Genomic DNA, 23,614 nt, shown 5'->3' with positions numbered 1-23,614 from the left:
GCCACTAGCAAGATAACATGTGACTTTACTACTTCATTCATTCTTCATGTTTTCATTTGGTTGCTTTATCAAAAAAACTGATTCAAAAATAATGAAAATTATCATTATCATAATGATAGGAAACACAACAGCGGAATAATATTATTGTGTATTCAAACATTGTATCCTTATCAGTATTAGTATTTTTCTTTTGAGAGCCCTACTTTTTATTTTGATGCCAGATAACTTCTAGATATACCAATAACTCTACCTTTATTTCTGCCTTTGCTCACCAAGGATGCTTCTTAGGATTGTTTTTTGGTCTCTGTTCATTAGTATTGTATTCTCTCTTACTATACTTCATAGAAATATTTGACTGATCAACTTCAGTTCTGCCTCTTGTTCATGGTTGCACATTTCAGTGACCATGACATTAGATTTTTGCATTACAATACCAAATATCATAGGTGTTGTTATACTGTACATGGAAAGGATCAGTATTCTAGGGATAACTGAAGAGTTATTTTGGCAAATAGGCAAGGGCTATTTTCAGTATTTTACGAGCAATGTATTCTTTGCCCTGTCATATATTTTTCTCTGCTTTTGATATTATGATATGTTTTATATTTTTATATCTTTTAAGTTTGCTACACTACTTGTCAATTCATTAAAACACAAAGCAAGATCATGTCATTTATTGGCATGCAGTCTTGTTGAAATGCTCACCCATCATCAAATCACTTCAAATCTAAAATGAAGTTGGCTTGTACAGGAGCATATCTTTCAAAACATTCCATATTATTTTTTGTACAGGTACCAGAAATACCTCCCTAGCTATTGTTTATTAAGTATATAAGTAAATGGGAATTAAAATATTTTTCAGTGATCAGGGACCTGTTGCGGAAAATAGTTGTGTTTGATCGTAACTCAAAAACTCAATCGCAAATCCCTAATACACACTGTTGCATTTGATTTTTTGGATTGGTTTTGATTGCATCTGTATCTGAAGGCCTCCCTTCCACTTCATATCATCCTTTTCATATAGCTTCCAAACCCTCTTTCTCTCATGCTCCCAGTCCCTCATATCCCTCCTCTATATTCTTTTCTCACCCTTCACTCCTTACCTTTTGTATCCCATTTTTTTTATTCCACCTTCCTAACCTCCTTTGAAAATTACTAGCAATGCACCTGTTCAAAATGCTTAATCTTTAATTTTCTAATTAATTCACTGATTAAATTGTTATTTTCTTGAAGTTATTAACCTGCTTTTACTACTAAAATGGCTCTTATTTGATGTATTTATCAACAAAGATTTAAAGGGGAAAAATATATAAATGGCTTAAATGTTTTACTAAATGATTTTACTGAATAAATTCACTGTACTTTTGTAATTTTAGGGGCATTTGATTACACAATGACATAAAGGACTGCTAAACGTCAATGCCAGTTGTGCGAGTATAAAACTACCTGAGTTGAGGACTTGTCCACAAGGGTTTTGACGTCAACTCAAATCTGATATGCCATTCTTTTTTGGGAAAATGTCAAGATACCAACATGGAAAACATGAAATGCTCTGCAAATTCTCAGAAATGCATGTATATGTGTAAGTTCATGTGGGGTAAAGAGGGTTTCCACATGATGTCACAAGCTGTCATGTGGGAAGACATATTGGGAAACCTATGTATTAGACCATTAAAGGAAAATGATTGATCATGCACAGTTTGATGCACAAGTTTTTATTGTTTGTCCTCCAACATGTCTGCATGTTGGAACCTTGTATACTGGGTGTATCAAAACGGGAATTCGAGTTTACCATTTTAACAGAAATCATCAAATCAATGACAATCATTTTAATTTTCAGTTGAAAGATCAAATTGGAATTTGGATGTTTTCTTGATGAGGTTTAGGGACCATGCATAACCCAACACCATTGTTCTGACAAGAAATGTCATGCAGGATTGTTGGTGATTTACTTGCATTCTAAACTTAGACGTATCAGACACAATGAATACTTAAACAAAACTTTTAAAATGTTAAATTAGACCATAATTGTTGTTTGTTAGGACTTCCAACTATGGTAAATACAATGGATTGTAATTGGCTTATGAGCCACATTACCATGGAAATTTACATAATGGCAAAGTTGCCATCGTTGTAAATATATGAAACAGTCCTCTGATGTGCTTATGATCATGGCCCTTACGCTTTCAAACTTATCAAGCACATTCACTGAAAGAAAACCAAAATGCTTAATCATTAATTTTCTAATTAATTTACTGATTAAATTGTTATTTTCTTGAAGTTATTAACCTTCTGCTTTTACTACTAAAATGGCTCTTATTTGATGTATTTATCAACAAAGATTTAAAGGGGAAAAATATATAAATGGCTTAAATGTTTTACTAAATGATTTTACTGAATAAATTCACTGTACTTTTGTAATTTTAGGGGCATTTGATTACACAATGACATAAAGGACTGCTAAACGTCAATGCCAGTTGTGCGAGTATAAAACTACCTGAGTTGAGGACTTGTCCACAAGGGTTTTGACGTCAACTCAAATCTGATATGCCATTCTTTTTTGGGAAAATGTCCTCTGATGTGCTTATGATCATGGCCCTTACGCTTTCAAACTTATCAAGCACATTCACTGAAAGAAAATTAAAATTTGTGCTTAAAGATGCAGCACAGACTGTGACAAAGTGCCTGAGGGATATAAGTTTCATGATCACTAATGATTATTTCAAAATTGTTAAAGTCTGATTTCCTCTTTACACACCCAATTTAGTTGTCATTCTTTCATAGAAGAGAAAATAACTCCCAAACTAGAATTGTTTGGTGAACTTTACAACATCATCCTTATGAAATAATTTGAATAAGCCTCCACCAAATGTAATGCAAATTGGATGTTTTTTCTTAATTCACAGAAAAGTAAGACTGAGTACGGTCTTCTATGTTCAATGAAAAAGTCAATATGTCCCTTTATTTTTGTATCAAGAAAAGTATGTAAGTTTTTGTTAAGATAATCATTTTTTAACAGTGTATCACAATCATGTTTGAATGTCTTTGATGACACTCATTTGACTCCAATAACTTTTCCTAGGGAGAGGAGAAATTGCATACAATGTATGTAGGCAAGCCAGTATCCGATAACAGGGATTAAAACTATATCTGTAAAGCGCTTTGCAATGTATTAAGTATTAATTATGAATAAGATTAGCCAGAATATTTTATAGATAGGAATCAAAGGAATATTTAAATCAAGGATTCAAAGGAATTATTAAAAACAAGAATGTGAAGAAGAAGAAATGCAAAGATCCGGAAAAGAAGGGCAAAATAATAAGTTGAGGTTTGTAATTAATCTTACCTTGCTTGTCTTCAGACAGGATGTCATTTGCCTGAAAATAACACCCAATCATTTCCCTTGGCCGACACACCCTGTGAAGATCTATAAGCACCAATATTCAACATGAAAAGGAAGACGTGCTGATAAAAAATACTATGTAGCTAGAAAATATATAATATTGGGGTGTTGCAAGGAGCAGATCAGCATTCATTTCCAATTTTGTAATCCGTCGCAAGACATTTGATCATAATAAATTTTGCATATGTCACATTAGCCTTCATTAGTGCAATCGAATATTAAATTTTGTACCATTGTATTAATTTCTTTTGAAAAAAAAAGAATTATTTTAAAATTAATATTGATATAGTATATGTTAGCAAAGTAGTGTTCTTAAGTTTCATAAAGTTTACATTTTCTTATGCCAAAATTACAATTTGATCAAACAAAATCCAAAATTTTCAAGGTTAACAATATTATTATTTTATATCACTTAGCTCAATATGAATCATCCCCAGGAATGTTAAACATTTTTTCACATCCATCTTTAAAGGGAAATTTCACTGTATTAGGTTTTTAAAATGAAAATTGAAAAGGAACATGAATTAAAGTATTTGTTCATAGCATTTAAATTAATTTTCTTATGTTTGTTTTTCTTCCTAAAACAAAAAAATGAGAGAAGCAAAGTCAGAAAAATATTGTTGGAAGATGAATTTGTAAAGTTTTTCAAATTTATGGTAACACATTCCATTTATATTTCCCTTATGTTTATCAGAGTGAGCATAACTTTATTATATTGTTTTCTCTGATCTGCATGATTTTAATAGTTTTGCACTGCTTTTTGTTCAGTGTTGCACTAATCTTCAAGTCAGTTCATTTGAATGAAAGTTACTTGTATTTGGAATTACAGTTTTGTCAAGTTTTATGACTCTATGCATCATCTGTAATTCCCAGAGGGATGGGGGGCAACATATTGATTTGCTCCCCCCCACTAATTTGGACAGCTTGAAAAGTTTATATGACATGCAAGTGTGATTTAAAAGCACTGGAAAGCACTATAAAACCATGAATTTTCTGCGCACTTTGCTCACAAAATTTGGTAACCCCATAAGAAAATATGAGAGACATAATTACTTTGCCTGCCAAAGATGTAATTGGTCAAATCATCTTTTGCTCATAAAAATAGTACCATGATCATTGAATTTGATCAATCATTTAAATCCAGCCATTTTCAAATTCCACATGTTTTTTGCAACCAAATTTTGTTCAGAATCCATGGCCAAAGTTTGCAAAATGACTGGATTTTAAGAAACATGCATTGGATGGAAATTACTTCACCAAGTTCAATGATCTTGTTATTATTCTTTTGCTACTAAGGAGATACTTTTCCAACAATACAAATAAACATCTTGAAGGTGAAGTGTTGAAAATCTATTCCACTTTTTCTGGGATAGAGTCAGAAAATTAGTCCAGTTACTGAAGATGATTTAATTCAAATGTCAAAAATATGAAATTCTAAATGTTTATTATAATTCTTGTCACGTTTATGTTTACTTTAATCTTCATTTGTGTTTTATATTGATGGTACTCATCTAACTTCTAATTCTCTAACTGCATGATTCTTATTGAACTCTGTTATAATGTTGCACCACTAATTATTTCACTCAGATGCAATGTCATAGTGCTGCAATACTAGATGCACAATTTATATAATTGTAATTTTAAGTATAGATAAAAGCTATGATAAAGGTGTGATCCAAGGTACATTCTACAAATGATACAAAGTAAAACATATATTACCGGAAGTACTATTATTATTATAGTGATAATGGTAATGGTTAAATTGGAGATGCTTATTTATTTATTAATTTTTTGTAATGAGTAAATCACTTGTCTGTTTTAGTAATAAAAACATGAAATGAATATCACTAAAATGTTCTGACAACTTTCCTACTATGTAGTCTATATTCCTTGATATTTGTACTTAAAAAATTACTTAAGAACTATGTCATCTCTGTTTTGAAGAACTATTGTTTCTGTGTGACATACGGTGCATGCAAATACGAATAAACTTATATGTTAAAACTAATATCATTAAGAACATGACATAATGGTATAATATAATGGAAATACAGTACTTTGTCAAATTATATTTATTTCTATGAATCCCATAAAAATGAAGCATAGTCCTTGAAATAGAGTAATTACTGCTCTGTGCTCCAAGCTAGCAATGTGAAAACAGTGAGCTAATGATACAGTTATATATGTCATATGATAAATAAAATATATGTGCTATGCAAATATAGAAATGGCAAAACACTATCAATACCTTTCGTAGCTTCTTGTTCATAGTTCTGTCCTATTTAGTTGGATTCAGGGTAATAGCTGATATCTCTGTTGACCTAAACTAAAAAATAATTGATCAACCCAATATTCACTGATTACTTGCCATTTTGTCAGCCGTCTTGACCAAATAAAACCTAGCTAATTATCATTGGCCATTTTCTGTCTCTTTTTTCGATCATGTGTTGATCATACCTTGGGTATGGTTTGATGAGTTTTAAATTTTTTCGGCCTTGGTCACTGTTGGAGATATTTTATTGTCCTGAATTCAAACATATCATTATTGCATTTTGCTCTTGAATTGCAGAATGACATTTAAAATAAATCACCACATTATTCTTTTGTTGAAGTGTGCATTACATTAGTTTTTAAATTTGTTATTCTATTTCTAAAATCACTTAAACGCACCCATCCACTAACTACCGTTAATTTTTCATCACACAAGCATGAAGTCACATCAGGTGTTCTGACATACATGTATGCTGTTTTGTCTGTTAGGGGACACTAGCTTTTCACTTTAACATCTAATTACACCATTATTTACACACTACATCTGCTAATCTTGGACTCTGTTAGCTTTAACATCATTATTGCTATTTCCTAACTCTTATTCTTACATTAGTAACATCTCTGAATTCCTCTTTTTCATATACCCATCAGAAAAAAAACAACTGGGGATCAGGTCAGTTTCACACCCCAAGCACTCAAAAGGACCCTGGAAAATAAAAAAGAGCCTGGAATATCCCATTAACTGCAATGCTAGCTTTTCCACTGTTGCAGATTTAGGCAGTGGGTTGTGAAAATGTATCCTCCGAATATGATTTTTTTTTTTTTGCCAGATACCCGTGGGATAAATTGGATAAGGCCCAACCCAAATCAGAGTAAGGAGTAATATCAAGAGAAATTATTTTAATTCAAATTTAAGAAATTTTGGCCCTGCGCTACTAACGATAGGCTAGTTTTGAAAGTAGCTAAAAATATAGGATAAAGGTTGCAGTAGTTGATCATTGATGCTAGAGAAACTGCTCCTCGTCAAATTGGAAGAGCTACATTCCAGCAAAACCAATAAAAAAGATGTGCGGCAAGAAGGGGATGATGACGAAAGTTATGGTGATGGTATTGATGATTCTGGTGGTAGCGGTGGTGGCGATGATGATGATGATGATAATGATGATGATGATGATTGTGATAATGATGACGAAGGGGATTATGGTGATGATAATGATGATGCTGATGATAATAATGATGATTAATATGCTTAAGTGACCCTACCCTTTTCCCTCAGGGCACAATTGAAATCAAAGTCTAATTTTGAAGACTGTTAATGTATTGTGCTCTGTTTGCTCTTTGGGGTGTTTTATTTTTCTCTAGATAATAAGGAATAGAAATAGAAAGCTGGTATACGGCCCAAACATATTATTTGTCTACCCTAACTTGATAACTCTCTTTCTGTACCTATCCATGTATTTGCTTTGATAGTTACCTTCTTAAATCTCTAGCATCCTGAAGACTATTTCACTCTTATTAAGCATTCAGTGGCTGCCAATTTACTCAAATGGTGATGATCAAGTAGTATATTAACTGTATATCATCTCCTTGAAGAAACTGGGGTTAGTAACTTTTTATGACTTGGATTTGGACTCATTTGCCGTATTCTGAAGACGGGTTTATTGAAACTCTGGTCTGAAGCTGTGGTTTAACTATGGATAACCAATTGGAACATACATCTCTTACAGTAGAGGTTCAAAGTATCAGCTTGTGTGTCTCTCAATCATTTTTACTATCTGTTCAAGATGAATGAGATAGTTGTCTTCACAATTAAAAAAATTAGGGAAGAGCTAAGTAAACACAGTTTTGACAGAGTTAATAGATCATGGTCTAAGTTGAATTGAATTTACTAGTTTATTTGATTTCTGTATCAATATTGTCTCACCTGCGAAGCAAAGTGAGACTATAGGCGCCGCTTTTCCGACGGCGGCGGCGGCGTCAACATCAAATCTTAACCTGAGGTTAAGTTTTTGAAATGACGTCATAACTTAGAAAGTATATGGACCTAGTTAATAAAACTTGGCCATAAGGTTAATCAAGTATTACTGAACATCCTATTAGAGTTTCATGTCACATGACCAAGGTCAAAGGTCATTTAGGGTCAATGAACTTTGGCCGAATTGGGGGTATCTGTTGAATTACCATCATAACTTTGAAAGTTTATTGGTCTAGTTCATTAAACTTGGACATTAGAGTAATCAAGTATCACTGAACATCTTGTGCTCGTTTCAGGTCACATGACCAAGGTCAAAGGTCAATGAACTTTGGCCGAATTGGGTGTATCTGTTGAATTACCATCATAACTTTGAAAGTTTATGGATCTCATTCATGAAACTTGTACATAAGAGTAATCAAGTATCACTGAACATCCTGTGCGAGTTTCAGATCACATGATTAAGGTCAAAGGTCATGTAAGGTCAATGAACTTTGGCCATGTTGGGTTTTTTGTTGAATAACCATCATATCTCTGTAAGTTTATTGGTCTAGTTCATAAAAAGTGGACATAAGAGTAACCATGTATCACTGAACATCTTGTGCGAGTTAGAGTAGTATTCAAAGTCAGCACTGCTGCTATATTGAACCGCGTGATGCAGGTGAGACGGCCAGAGGCATTCCACTTGTTTAAACATATATACAAATTAGTACAAATAAAGATACACCCTCGTTCAGAATATGGACCATTAGGTATACAAGTGAAAACCTCAAAGGCCTTTAAATTTGAGATGGAACTAATCAAGATTGTAGGTTATGAGGACGCAATTGGCATTGAAGTGTTTTGAAGAGATGGATAGGAAAATAATGCAGACATTAAGATTGTTAATAGTGTGTTGTAGAGATTCCCCAGCTGACGGCAAATTACGTAGATCTGAGAAAGTTATAATCAAGTTGTTTTTCTAAATCTATGTCATCTCCTAGTAGGAACTAGGGTCATAAACTTTGATTACTGGCATTTAGATTCTGAATTAGGGTTTGATTAAAAAACAAAAGTCTAAAGTTGTGGTTTAACTATGGATAGCCAATTGTGACATAAATCTCCTAGCAGTAGAGTTTGAATGTATCAGCTTGTGTGACTCTCAAATAATTCTTAACTGTCTATTCAGGATGAAAAACATAGATGTCTTCATGATTAGAAAATTTGGGAAGAACACAGTAAACATAAGAAACACAGGGTAAACACAATTTTGATATTTTGGGCTTTCCTTGATTTTTAGCACAAGAGTTAGAGTGTGTTCTAAGTTACATCCGAGTTCAGAATAAGGGCCATTAGGTCTACAGATGAAAACATCAAAGGCCTTTTAATTTGAGAAGAAAGAAAACAAGATTGTACGTCATAAAGAAGTAATTGGCATTGGAAGTGTTTGGAAAAGATGGATAAGAGTATTATGCCCTTATTATGCAATCATTGTGGTATCCGATTGACTCGCTTGCAAATACTGTGTTGTAGAGATTCCCTAGCTGATGGCAAATGACGTAGGTCTGAGAAAGAGTCTGAACAAATGGGTACCTGGTAGGATGCAAAAGCATTATGTAGTTTGCTTTCCAATGGAGTCTTGGAACTCTTCCTAAAATGCCCTTCAGGGAAAGGAGAAAGTAAATACATGTACATTTTGTGTGGGTATGCCAAGTAATAGATAAATGTAGCTTTCATTACTTGTTGTTACTATAGTTCACCCTACAGTGGGAAAATCTGAAATCTCATGGGAAGAATTGTAAATAATGAGATTTAATGCCTCACTAATAAAGAAACTCTGTTTTACTTGACTCCTATTCACACAGGCTTTCATACCCAGGTACCAAACCCCAAATTAAGGGGTAAAACTGACATGGCAAATAAAGTAGTACTGTTCATGATCCAACCATGAACAACCACTCAAGGGTAAACTTTCTTTCATCTTGCTGCAATGGCTTCCATACCGGGGGGAGGGGGTAGATTTGCCCCTTCCCCCAGCATCCCACAAGTCTGTCCCATTTCCCCTATCCCTATGTATTTAGAAGTGTTGCTATATCAGGCAGTTATTTAATATTCTTTCACAGCAGATCTCAAGTAGTCTTCCCCTAGGGATGTGTAGTCAATGGGTAAAACAAACCCATGTTGTTGTTTTTTTAATGTCCCATCAAAACTGGTAAACATCTCTTGCACCTACTAACTTTGCAATCAGATGTCTTCAGATTGCCCAAAGAATGTCTTTAGAAAAAAAATCAGTTGAAAATGTTATGGCCTGTATTCTGAAGTTGGGTTTAATATAGGTCATTGTCTAACTCTTTGCTAAACTTATTGTGCAAAAAAAGTGCCAGAAGTTTATTTAAATGGTATGTTTTTATATTAATTGTGCTCATTTCTGCTTCTTAATGTTGAACTAAAGAAAAGTATCTTATCCTTTCCGGATAGTTAAGAATGATTTGAGAGTTAAATGAAGCTGATACACTGTCTGAACCTTTAGGCCTCTACTGTAAGAAAATTATGTAACAATTGGTTGTCAATAGTTTAACACAATAGACCATATATAAATTAAACCCGACTTCAGAATGCAGGCCTATGAGGTTTTGGTTGTCTATATCTGGACTCTTTTACTTAATCATTCTTCTTGAACAGACTTTAGCTTATTGATGATGGGTCGGGGTGAACAAAATCTGATCATCTTCCCATTTGTAGTATAATCAGGTCCATGTTTGAATGAAGTGGCGTTTTGTGATCCAAATCATATATCAACCATTAGGCCCGAACAGGTGGATAAAAAATCAAAGGCCTTTGAAGATGAAACAGAAGAAAACAAGATTGTACGTCATGAAGAAACCATTGGCATTGACGTGTTTTGAAATTATACATCAGAAATGAAGATTATGTGATGTAGCATATATCTGCTCCTGAATGGTGCATTGTAGAGATTCCCCTACTGATGGCAAATGACGCAGGACTGGGACAGATATATGGAAAACAAGTTTTTGCTTCAATTCCATTTTGCTTTGTTTAATTTCGCTTTCTGATGATGTTGGTTCAGATAGCCATGATCATGCTCTCACCGTACTTGAAGTCACCCATTGTATTGCTGAAGTGGAACACCGTACTTGAAATCACCCATTGTATTGCTGAAGTGGAACACCGAACACCATACTTGAAATCCCCCATTGTATTGCTGAAGTGGAACACCGTACTTGAAATAACCCATTGTATTGCTGAAGTGGAACACCGAACACCGTACTTGAAATCACCCATTGTATTGCTGAAGTGGAAATGTAATTAAAACTGATGTCCTATATACAAAATACATGACCCATCATCAATATATATAAACAAGTTAGTTGTTTTCATTAAAATTTGGGGCAACTTTCTTTAAAAGTAATCATGTTATGAACAATAAAGGCAACAATTTTGAAGAAAATTTTTTTCTTCTTCCTTGATATTTATGATATACAAGCTTTGCATGAATGAAATAAGCTTTTATAAAACAAGCCTACAAAAAAAATGTTGCGTGACAAAAACTGTTTAATGAGAGTTTGAAGCATTTTTTAATACTTTATGATTTTCTCAAAGCCTTCAAAAAATGAAGTACCTCCCTTTTTATAAGGCTTCAAATGATGTTACAATGAACTGGGAACAACCTTTATTTACTGATGTATATGCAAAAACCAAGAGTTGAGACCTTTCGAAAGTAATTTTCTGAAAATTGTTTAAACTGAGAAGTGTATCAATGATGTATGGATTCTATTATGATGTGAGTTACCAAGGTGAAGGAAGTTTTAATATCTCGGTCCAATGTGGGCGGTACTTGCTGGAGGCGGGGTCGCTATACCGTATCCAGCATTGACAATTTAAAAGAAATGTATGGCCCCATGTACAAGCATAATAGAGTCACTATTGTCCCCAGACGATTGGGCCCATGAAATGCGCTTTGTAGGATCTGATGCTGGATACGTGCCAGGATTATGTTTTTTAATTCATTTATTTCACTTGATAAAAATAACATACATACAGGTAAATGAGAAATTACATAATGGCAAGAAAGAACAATACATAGTAACAAAATGATAATACAGTAAAATTATGTGCAAAACTGGCTTAGAATGTGGACTGACATTAAAGATCTGTTAGATCTTAGAAGTTCCAGCCCAGTAAAGAAAGAAAGTGGAGGGCTACAAAATAGAACATACAAAGACAAAAAACATACATTGGAAAAAAAACAAGCATTAACAAAGTGAAAATGAAATGTTTGCCTTTTTAGAAAAAAATGATAGAAAAAGTTAAAGGACTAGTGTGTGTGGAGGGTTGCAGAAAATTGACAGGTGAAATTAGTGAGAATAAGTGTAGGAGAAGGGAAAACCCAGAAATTTTCGGGTTGTCCATCTGCCCCATTTTCGTTCTCGCTATACAGTGCGTATCAAAAAAAAGTTTACACTTTGAAAAAATCCTGTAAAATTATACATTTGTAATTTCCTGAAGATTTTTCCACACTTTAACATTGGTACAGATCCATTTAAGCAAATGACGATATAACTGTCGAAAAATATTTCCACTTGAGTGAGCACCACTCACTTTTGAAAAGTTAGTGAAAAATGATTTGCGCAGAACTTTGAAATAGTTATGCGGATAAAAGTAGACCTTAATCATGAAGAACATGTGAAATTTAGCTAGGAAAATTGATTTGAAGATATCTTTTACCTTTTTAAACTTGTTTCCTTGCCAAAAACACTTTGAAGAGTGCATTGCGCCCCACCTCACTTCCCCACACACAGAGGCCATCTTGACGATATTTGCTTTACACTGAGCTGTGATTAACATGAAATGGTTTAGGCTTGATTTTCATTTTGAATTTTGATAATCATTGTCAAGCTTGGGAAAAGTGTGGAGAAACAAGTATTAAATGAAAAATGAAATGTAAACCCACTTTAAATGATAAAAACTTAGTGAAAAATGCTAGAGATGTCTGAAATAAACTTTTGTTCAGATTCAGTTATGTCCTAAGATCCAGCTGGCACAAAAAAGGTTAAAGGTTATGCTTACTAAGTGTTGAAATGTCAATTTGGGCAGCAAAATTGTTACAAGATGCTTGAATGTATCCGTTTTATTTCAGTTGACTAAAAGTGCAAGGGAAATGTATGAGAAATGTTTCGCAGGGTAAGTTTGATTTCGCCCTTTCCACTTGACACAGCGTGAAAACAAGCATTTCTGCGCAAACAGATTTCTGCGAGCTTTACAAAAATGGACAGTGCTCACTCAAGTGTAACATTCTGTCAAAACTTTTACTTTCATTGGATAGATGAGACCCAAACCTAAGATTATATGTGAAATAAATACCCACGTGTTGTATATTTTTATATTCCCAGGTCTTTTTCAAAGTGTAAACTTTTTTTTGATACGCACTGTATAACTGAAAAAAACACAGTTTCATAGATCAACTTCAATCTTGGTCCAAGTATGCATTTTGTAGACATTCTCTGAATTCAGCCGAGTTCATTCAATCAAACTGATGTTTCTAATATTTTGTTAACTGGGGACTTTAACATCCATGTTGATATTTTTTATCATTCTAATTCAAGATTTTTTTTTATTTGTGAGAATTTCCTTTCCCTTTACTGGAGATTCTTGTAGAGTACTGATGATCCCAGTAGTCGTGCTTTGCAACTGCCTTCATCTCCTGGAAGTGTTTAGCATGTTAAGAGTAATTTGACTCTTATCTATAATCTTTATTTTTCAATTTCATTTTTTTCATCATTTGCCAACAGAATTTTGAAGAATGGGACTATTGGGATTTTGGATGAATTTAGAAGTGTTGCTATATCAGGCAGTTATTTAATATTCTTTCGCAGCAGATCTCAAGTAGTCTTCCCCTAGGGATTAGATGTTTAGTCAATGGATAAAATAAACCCATGTTTGTTTGTTTTTTAATGTCGCATCAAAACTGGTAAACATCTCTTGCACCTACTAAATTTGCAATCGGATGTCTTCAGATTGCCCAAAGAATGTCTTTAGAAAAAAAAAATCAGTTGAAAATATTATGGCCTGTATTCTGAAGTTGAGTTTAATATAGGTCATTGTCTAACTCTGTGCTAAACTTATTGCGCAAAAAAAGTGCCAGAAGTTTATTCAAATGGTATGTTTTTTATATTAATTGTGCTCATTTCTACTTCTTAATGGTGAGGAAAAGTATCTTATCCTTTCCGGTAAGTTAAGAATGATTTGAGACTTAAATGAAGCTGATACACTGTCTGAACCCTTAGGCCCCTACTGTAAGAGAATTATGTAACAATAATTGGTTGTCAATAGTTTAACACAATAGACCAGAGTTTAAATTAAACCCGACTTCAGAATACAGGCCTATGAGGTTTTGGTGGTCTATATCTGGACTCTTTTACTTAATCATTCATCTTGAACAGAATTTATCTCATTGGTGATGGGTCAGGGTGAACAAAATCTGATCATCTTCCAATTTTATTATAATCAGGTCCATGTTTGAATGAAGTGGCGTTTTGTGATCCAAATCATATATCAACCATTAGACCCGAACAGGTGGGAAAAAATCAAAGGCCTTTGAAGATGAAACAGAAGAAAACAAGATTGTACGTCATGAAGAAACCATTGGCATTGATGTGTTTTGAAATTATACATCAGAAATGAAGATTATGTGATGCAGCATTTATCTGCTCGTGAATGGTGTATTGTAGAGATTCCCCTACTGATGGCAAATGACGCAGGACTGGGACAGATATATGGAAAACAAGTTTTTGCTTCAATTCCATTTTGCTTTGTTTAATTTCGCTTTCTGATGATGTTGGTTCAGATAGCCATGATCATGCTCTCACCGTACTTGAAGTCACCCATTGTATTGCTGAAGTGGAACACCGAACACCGTACTTGAAATCACCCATTGTATTGCTGAAGTGGAACACCGTACTTGAAATAACCCATTGTATTGCTGAAGTGGAACACCGAACACCGTACTTGAAATCACCCATTGTATTGCTGGCGTGGAACACCGTACTTGAAATCACCCATTGTATTGCTGAAGTGGAACACCAAACACCATACTTGAAATCACCCATTGTATTGCTGAAGTGGAACACCGAACACCGTACTTGAAATAACCCATTGTATTGCTGACGTGGAACACCGAACACGGTACTTGAAATCACCCATTGTATTGCTGAAGTGGAACACCGAACACCGTACTTGAAATCACCCATTGTATTGCTGAAGTGGAACACCGAACACCGTACTTGAAATCACCCATTGTATTGCTGACGTGGAACACCGAACACCGTACTTGAAATCACCAATCGTATTGCTGAAGTGGAAATGTAATTAAAACTGATGTCCTATATACAAAATACATGACCCATCATCAATATATTTAAACAAGTTAGTTGTTTTTCATTAAAATTTGGGGCAACTTTCTTTGAAAGTAATCATGTTATGAACAATAAAGGCAAAAATTTTGAAGAAAAATTGTTCTTCTTCCTTGATATTTATGATATACAAGCTTTGCATGAGTGAAATAGGCTTTTATAAAACAAGCCTACAAAAAAAATGTTGCGTGACAGAAACTGTTTAATGAGAGTTTGAAGCATTTTTTAATACTTTATGATTTTCTCAAAGCCTTCAAAAAATGAAGTACCTCCCTTTTTATAAGGCTTCAAATGATGTTACAATGAACTGGGAACAACCTTTATTTACTGATGTAGATGCAAAAACCAAGATTTGAGACCTTTTGAAAGTAATTTTCTGAAAACTGTTTAAACTGAGAAGTGTATCAATGATGTATGGATTCTATTATGATGTGAGTTACCAAGGTGAAGGAAGTTTTAATATCTCGGTCCAATGTGGGCGGTACTTGCTGGAGGCGGGGTCGCTATACCGTATCCAGCATTGACAATTTAAAAGAAATGTATGGCCCCATGTACAAGCATAATAGAGTCACTATTGTCCCCAGACGATTGGGCCCATGAAATGCGCTTTGTAGGATCTGATGCTGATACGCGCCTGGAGTATGTTTTTTAATTCATTTATTTCACTTGATAAAAATAACATACATACAAGTAAATGAGAAATTACATAATGGCAAGAAAGAACAATACATAGTAACAAAAATGCCCGGGGGGGGGGGCCACTTCCATTCACGAGTGGATACCATGCGCGACCATGGGGTCTCGAAAAGCACCCTAAACACGTAATTTCCATATTCTGAAAATGCACCCCTTAACAAGTATTGGCGTGTGAAACCCTACCCTTAACAAGTATTGGAAACAAAACGATACTCTTGGCAATTATTCCCTGAAATGAACCCCTAAACAAGTACAGGAATGTTTTATTGTAACGGGTCCTTTGGTTGTCGGCTTTACCTTATTCATGTTATTTGGTTTAGTACGACCCCACCTTCTACACCTCGCGCAAATAGGACTCTAAACACGTAGTGTTGGGGCAAAAAGGACATCCTTTATAAAACATTTTAATTTTGTTTTATCATCCCCGCAAATTCAACCCTAAACACGTAATTTTCCTAGCGAAATAGATACCCTTTTTTCATTATTTTTGTATTTTTGACACCCTTTTCACGTTACGTACGTAACGTGCCCTATCGTGAAAAGGACATCCTTTTTACGTGTTTTTTTGGTCGCGCATGGTATCCACTCGTCAATGTAAGTGGCCCCCCCGGGCAAAAATGATAACACAGTAAAATAATGTGCAAAACTGGCTTAGAATGTGGACTGACATTAAAGATCTGTTGGATCTTAGAAGTTCCAGCCCAGTAAAGAAAGAAATTGGAGGGCTACAAAATAGAACATACAAAGACAAAAAACATACATTGGAAAAAGTAAGCATTAACAAAGTGAAAAAGAACTGTTTGCCTTTCTAGAAAAATGATAGAAAAAGGTAAAGGACTAGTGTGTGTGGAGGGTCACAGAAAATCGACAGGTGAAATTAGTGAGAATGAGTGTAAGAGATAGGCAAACACAGAAATTATCGGGTTATCCATGTGCCCCATTTTTGTTCTCGCTTTATATCTGAAAAACGATTTCATAGATCAACTTTAAACTCGGTCCAAGTATGCATTTTTTAAAGACATTCTCTGAATTCAGCTGAGTACATTCAATCAAACTGATGTTTCTAATATTTTAACTGGGGACTTTAACATCCATGTTGATATTTCATATAATTCTAACTTCAGATTTTTTTATATTTGTGAGAATCTCCTTTCCCTTTGCCTCAGATTCTTGTAGAGTACTGATGATCCCAGTAGTCTTGCTTTGCAGTGAGTTTGAGCTGCCTTCATCCCCAGGAAGTGTTAACATGTTTAAGAATATTTTATCTATAATCTTTATGTTGTAATTTAATTTTTTCATCATTTGCCAACAGAATTTTGAAGAATGGGACTATTTGGATGCCACCATCGGAACATGACCTTGGGCTTGAGGTGCTAAAAAGGTGCTTAACACGTTAAATTAGTCTAAAATATCAGTATGTCTAACACCATGATGCCAAACTTTGTGTTAAGTATAAACTCAGTCATCCAAGACAATGCATAAATGCATTCTTCTAATGGCCACTGAACACTTGTAATTGATATGATTACATGTATAGGCAAAACACAAGGCAAAGGCAAGGTCACCCCAAAACCAACAATAAGTCGCCAGCGAACGTTCTCTGTAAATAGCTAAAATAATAATTTGGTCTTCAAAAAAGTAAAAATTATAAAAAAAGCCTATCTGAAAGAATAACTTTACTTCATACTGTCAAAATTTTAAGTTGTAAAGTTGAATAAAAGATGACATACATTTCAACACCATTTTCTCCCATACAGCATGGAAGTTTCATAGAGATTACACAATGTGAAAAAAAATCAGGAACTATTTGGTTAGATAAGGAAATGAGCTGATAATTTACAAAAATGAGATGGCCTTAATATATAAAAGATAATTGTATGTAAACTCGAATATCGGAACATATGGATCTTAAACAAACCATTGCTATAAACTGAAAATCTCTGACATTTGCTTTCCCTTTTTTGTCTAGTATTTCTAAAAAGACAAAATTTTCAATATTGAATTAAGTTGAATTATTTTCATACTTCATATGACAACAAAATAATAGCAATACAAATACGAAAGATAATGGCAGTAAATAAAAAATGAAATATGAAGGAACCTGCATAAAAAAGCAGAGCTTGTAATGTCTGCATGTTCCTAATGGAAGATTATGAATTGTTCTCGTTATATACTCAGTAAAAATCACGCATTACTTATGTATTGTTATTAATTCAATACTTTGTAATAGTATTATTGTTATGTATAAGGCACTTTAGGCATGATATATCCAAGTGCTTGCGTATTATTGATGACTAGGCCTACGGTAAATAGACAGAGTGTGCAATCTATATTTTTATGTTTTTGGGGTTAGAAATGCAGGACATTTCTGGATATGTGCGATATTTTGTTGAGTTTGAGCTGTATTAACATTCTAAAGCAGGGGTTATCAAACTTTTTCTTTGAAGGGCCAGATTAGACTCCAAGTAAACCTGAAAGGGCCAGGGTGAAGTGGATACTTAGAAAAAAAAAATGTGCACGAAGTGCAAAAACCCTTGTGGTTGGGGTCCTAGATGCTCTCTTGTGCAATCTTGCCCTTATTTTGGGAGCATTTAATCCAACAAATTTATGACAGTTTCATATGTTTTGACTTTCATTACTTTTATTACAGTTAGGTCTAACATGGATACACAATGTAATCATATTGAGCTATGTTTCATATTGTGACTTAAAAATTATTTAAAAACCCAGCAGAGTCTCGCGGGCCGGATCGAGAAGTTCCAAGGGCCGGATACGGCCCGCGGGCCGTAGTTTGAGAACCCCTGTTCTAAAGTATTTCTTTAACAGTTTTAACACATGAATACATTTGATTCAAAATCATAAACATCATTAATTAAAAAAATATTTTCATTGCCAACATGATATGGAAAGGAACACACCCCATCAGAACTTCAAAACTTTTGTTTTCAACTTATTCATTCTATTAAAAATGATCAGAGGTCATTTCTGTCATGTAGGCAATGTAAATTATGTCAATTAGTATGTTTGTGATTTCTTATAAAAATTCATATTCATTATCATACTCATTCAGGTGTTTGTAAATGTACATTATGAGTGTAAAAGTGTTGAAAGTCTTTAATATCATAATGCAGCCCTAATATGTCTAATCAATTAAATGCAGGTAATGTGAACATTGTTTGAGTCAAGTGAAGATAAGGTGAGCTCCTGCAATGTTTGTATTTTTTAAAGAGAAACAAAAAGGTTCATAAATATTGTGTATGTCAGTACTAATTATTTAAGTGTGCTGTCACTAATACTGCCTGAATTGAAATTAAACAGATAATTTTATTTCACTGTGTAGCAGTAGCACAGCATTTTTTTTTAATGGTCGAAGTCAACTTTTGTAAGGGAGCAGTCGTAATTTAACCTAAACTCTCACAACATATAGGGCCTATTTCACTAAGAAGATGCGAATATGGTGAATTGTCATTATGGTAACTTCTACATGATTTTGATTGGCTGCTGAGCCTGTTGCCATGGTAGTTACAATAATGACAATACATTCTTTCTGGACACTTCAATAATTGACATAAGAATACAAGTGTCCACTTCTAGGAATTTACCATTCATTGCTCATTCCATTCACAAATGCTCATAACAGTCACTTATTTTAACAATACATTGTTATTCGTTTACAATTAATGTTGTTTCCCATTTTATATGTTTTTGTGGTTAAGTAGTTTCAGTTCTCGGGATACATTAACTTGTATTGTTCCTGTTGAATTCTTGGTAATCTATCATGAATGACTGAAGGCTTAATTAATGCTCGGTCTCTAAATTGTTTTTTGTAATATATGATAGAAATATATATATATATTCTTGCCCTTATGTAGCAGCAACAAACTACAAGTGTATTGTGAATTACAATGCATTGACTCATATTAAAGAATGTTACAAAGATGAACATCTGAATTAGTAAGTAGATATCACACTTGACTAACAGCAAATTTTTACGACATGATACTCAGATATTTCAATTCATTTTAAAACATTTCGGGTATCAGAAATATAAGCAAAAGGTGAAAATATTATACATTTTTTATGAGGTTTAGAAAGTGTCAAGAAGATAAGAATCACCTATATACATTGAGTAGTGTTTTATTTTGCCAAACCAATGAATTTACTCATTTAGCACTGTACATTGTGACGTCATTGTCAATATTACTAAGTGATTTCACATATACTGTACATTTAGTTTAGTGATTTGAAGCTGAATTTGTCCATGATATGACAAGAAATATGATATAATAAAGTACTGATAGATCTTTATTGTGATTCAGATTTATTTTCAAAACTGAACCAATGGTATTTGTGTGTTTGTAATGTGTTTCCAGCCAAAACATGTAAAACAGATTTCACTGTTGTTGTCCTCAATGGGTGATTTTCAATAAGTGTTAATAACATGAATAATTACATTTCTGTAGCGCTTCATACATTGAGGTTCGTAATTCCTAAGGTTCGTTAATCCGAAAACGAATGAGGTTCGTAATTCCTAAGGCTCGTTAGTCCGAAATTGTAATAATTAACGAACCTTATTTCGTTTTCGGAACAACGAACCTTATTTCGTTTTCGGATTAACGGACCTTTGGAACAACGAACCTTATTTCGTTTTCGGACTAACGAACCTTTTTTCGTTTTATCAAACCTTTGGAATAACGAACCTTCGGAATAACGCCACAAATGTTCGGATTAACGAACCCTTTTACGTTTCGGGTTAACGAACATCGAGTTATAGGCAATTTACATGTTTCGGAATTACGAACATTCGGAATAAAGAACCTTCTGAATTACGAAGTGTAACCGTAAGTGCCTTGCCAAAAGACATTAGCACTGGGTGGGATTCTAACCCTCGACCCTTGGTTCAAGAGTCGTGAGACTTAACCACTACACCATATTACCTCTATACGAAAAAAAAAGGAACACTAGAACTAACACCCAACTTGACGCTGGATTATTCTTAAGATTAACATGATATGGTGTGCAGCTTGATATGAATGTGATTTTCTAAATCATAAGTATGTTTTGGACCTCAGCTCGGCAGACTAATTAATGCTCTCAACACCATCACCGACACCTTACTTCAATTTACCTAGTGTCTTGTAAAGATTCAGATAACATTGAAAATTAATTCACTCCCTATTTCTGAAGCTCATGTTTGAAATCACTCTGAAAATTGTGATTGATCTGAAGTAATTGCAACTGTTTTATGAGGTATATAGGACTGGTGTTCCATTTCATTTGTGATAACAGCAGTATTGTTACCACATTTTTTCTATTTTTGATATGATTGCAATCAGCATCATTGTTTTCTGCGTAATAAAAAAAAATATTCATCTTATCATCTTCATCCTAATCCCACAATCATGATGTTCTATATCTTGATTTTACCATTATGACATTGTCACATTATGACAAAGTTTCACTTCTATCATTATTGTCATCTTAACATCATCATCACCTTTATCATAAAGGAAAGATCGTCTCAATAAGGGTAATTTCAATTTGCTGGGGCAATTGCTGAGACACCGTCATCAAGGCCCGGGAATCAATACATGGTTGTATATGCGATATATAAAGTATTAAGTTTCATCCTCCTTTTTCTCCTGAACATTGTTTTCATCGTAAGGCATAGGCAAATTGCTAATACCATTGCCGAACATGGTCAGGGGCCGCGGAACCGGAGGAGGAGGGATGGGGGGGGGGTTCCCCCTCCTACATCCCCCCCCCAAAAAAAAACACTGTACGAAAACGTACAAATAACATCTGGGGAGTGTTTCATCAACATTTTCATCCGACAAGTTGTCAGATCTGAAGTCTTTCTCTGATGTTGATTGGCTGAGAGGTACTGTTACTATGGTAATTGTCGGGTAAAATGGGACTTTCATGAAACGCCCCCTGATTGTGATTTTGGGCTCAGCCCCCCCCCCCCCATTTTCTTAAAACTGTTCCGCGGCCCTTGATGGTTACACTCACCACACCCCCACCTCTCGCCCACACACGCACTTTCAAATCTCGCTTCCTGGCCATTGTACTGAAGGACAACAACATGACAGAGAACGAAATTCGAGACATTTCATCAATGAGATCAACTTTCATTATTTTTGCCCATGTAGTCACCTCGTGGTCCATTAATTATGTACGTCTCTGTTAAATGAAAGTTTTAATTATCATTTTAAACCAGATTGCTAATGAGAATTTAAGACCTTGGCTGTGTTGTGACAAACAAGTGTTTTATAACCAAAAATGTTTATAACAAAAACTTCAACATCATGGGAAACACCGCGTGATTTTGTTATTCTTGTGCTGAGAATTCTTTCCCTTTTTTCGCCACGCTTTTGTCTTTAATTCTTTCGTTTTCACTTGTTCCATCACGTCAACATATTTACCCCGAAATGTAATTTGGTCTTGTTTCCACTGCCAGTCATTTTCTAATTTTATGAAGAAGATTAATTCACATCTTATTATACATGTTATACACCCGTCGACTGCATTCCTAAAATTTGTCATTTGATATAACATTTCCCTCTCCAGGAGGGGGGTGGGGCGGGGAGGTTAGAATGTTATAAATATGCAAACATGAAAATAAGAATGAAAAAGCTTGGTTTCTTTTAACTGAAAGAATACAAACTAGTGACTCGAATGAAACATTATTTAAAAGGGGAAGTTCACCCTTTATTGTAAGAATAGGAGATAAAAAACATTGGTGAAAGTTTGACGAGGGAAGTCCACCAAAGATTAAAAATAAAGCCTTGAGAATTTTTTGTTTTAAATTTGTGACATCATAATTTGCGTGCAGATTCCCCATATATCGTGTAAGGAAAAACATTCAATGAAATGTCATTTTCTATTTAAAAAAACAACATCATGTAAATGATTTTAATGTACCTTCAGTATATCAACGGACAAATCTTTTCACATCCGCTCTTGAACAAATCTGTAGTCATCATGAACTATTAAAATTGAAATGTATACTTTTTATATTACATAACAAATTTGGGCAGGTACTGGTATATGACGTCACAAATAAAAAAAAATAAAATTATAATAACTTTCCTAATTTTGATGGATTTTCCTCAAACCTTACCCATATTTTAATATTTTCCTGGTATTTTTACAACAAACCTTTTTGTCAGGGTGAACTTCCCCTTTTATGAATGATCATTAATTAATGTCCGTGTGAACAGTTTGATGGCACTTGACTGTTTGGCGGAAGGAAAACGAGGAAGTCAAACTTGTTCGACTACCCATGCTTTGCTATTATCTTGGGGCATCTAGTTTCATTTGCGCTCCCAAAGCAGCATCACTTGTTTGTTTAATCTTTCCTTTTCTTCTCAATTTCAATTGATATAGCTACTGCAAGACAAAATTTGATGGTGATATTTATAGGAAAGGAACGATATTAATGAATAGTTTGGAACGTTATTAAGTTTGACACTCGTCTTTGTTTTGAAAAGGTATTCCATTGTCTTATTTGTATTGTAGCTACCTTTATGTTTTCTTTATTTACTTATTTATTCAGTGAGGTATTTATTCATATATTTGTTTATATATTTTCCAATTATTATTGTTTACAATATCGACATTCTTACCATACTAAGTGGACGTAGGCCAGAAAACTCTGAATATAAAACAACAATAAAACTCTACAAATTCTGAAAATAAATCCAGGAATGACTTTGAAATGTTGAAGAAAATATAATCTAATAAATCTACTGGCTACATTTGAAATGGGAAATTTGAAAATGTATCGTGATACGGCTCTTTAAGACCCTTTAAATCAAACGTATATATATAGTAAATTTTATATCGACTTAAAAATATAAG

At 34.0% G+C, this 23,614-nt stretch overlaps 1 protein-coding gene across 1 annotated transcript in view; it reads left to right on the top strand.

The window, feature by feature from the left end:
- The window catches only part of LOC121409411 (chloride channel protein C-like), a 38,756-nt gene extending 21,178 nt beyond the window's left edge, over nt 1-17,578 (top strand). Inside the window, exon 20 of the mRNA XM_041601349.1 lies at nt 17,064-17,578. Within this exon, the coding sequence (XP_041457283.1) occupies nt 17,064-17,108 (45 nt within the window). The 3' untranslated portion in view covers nt 17,109-17,578. The remainder of the gene's footprint in view (nt 1-17,063) is intronic.
- Nucleotides 17,579-23,614: the final 6,036 nt, after the last annotated feature.

The sequence above is a fragment of the Lytechinus variegatus genome, chromosome 2 (assembly GCF_018143015.1).
Source record: "Lytechinus variegatus isolate NC3 chromosome 2, Lvar_3.0, whole genome shotgun sequence".
NCBI lineage: Eukaryota > Metazoa > Echinodermata > Echinoidea > Temnopleuroida > Toxopneustidae > Lytechinus > Lytechinus variegatus.
The sequence above is the reverse complement of the archived record's forward strand: the minus strand, read 5'-3'. Positions and strand labels throughout refer to the sequence as shown.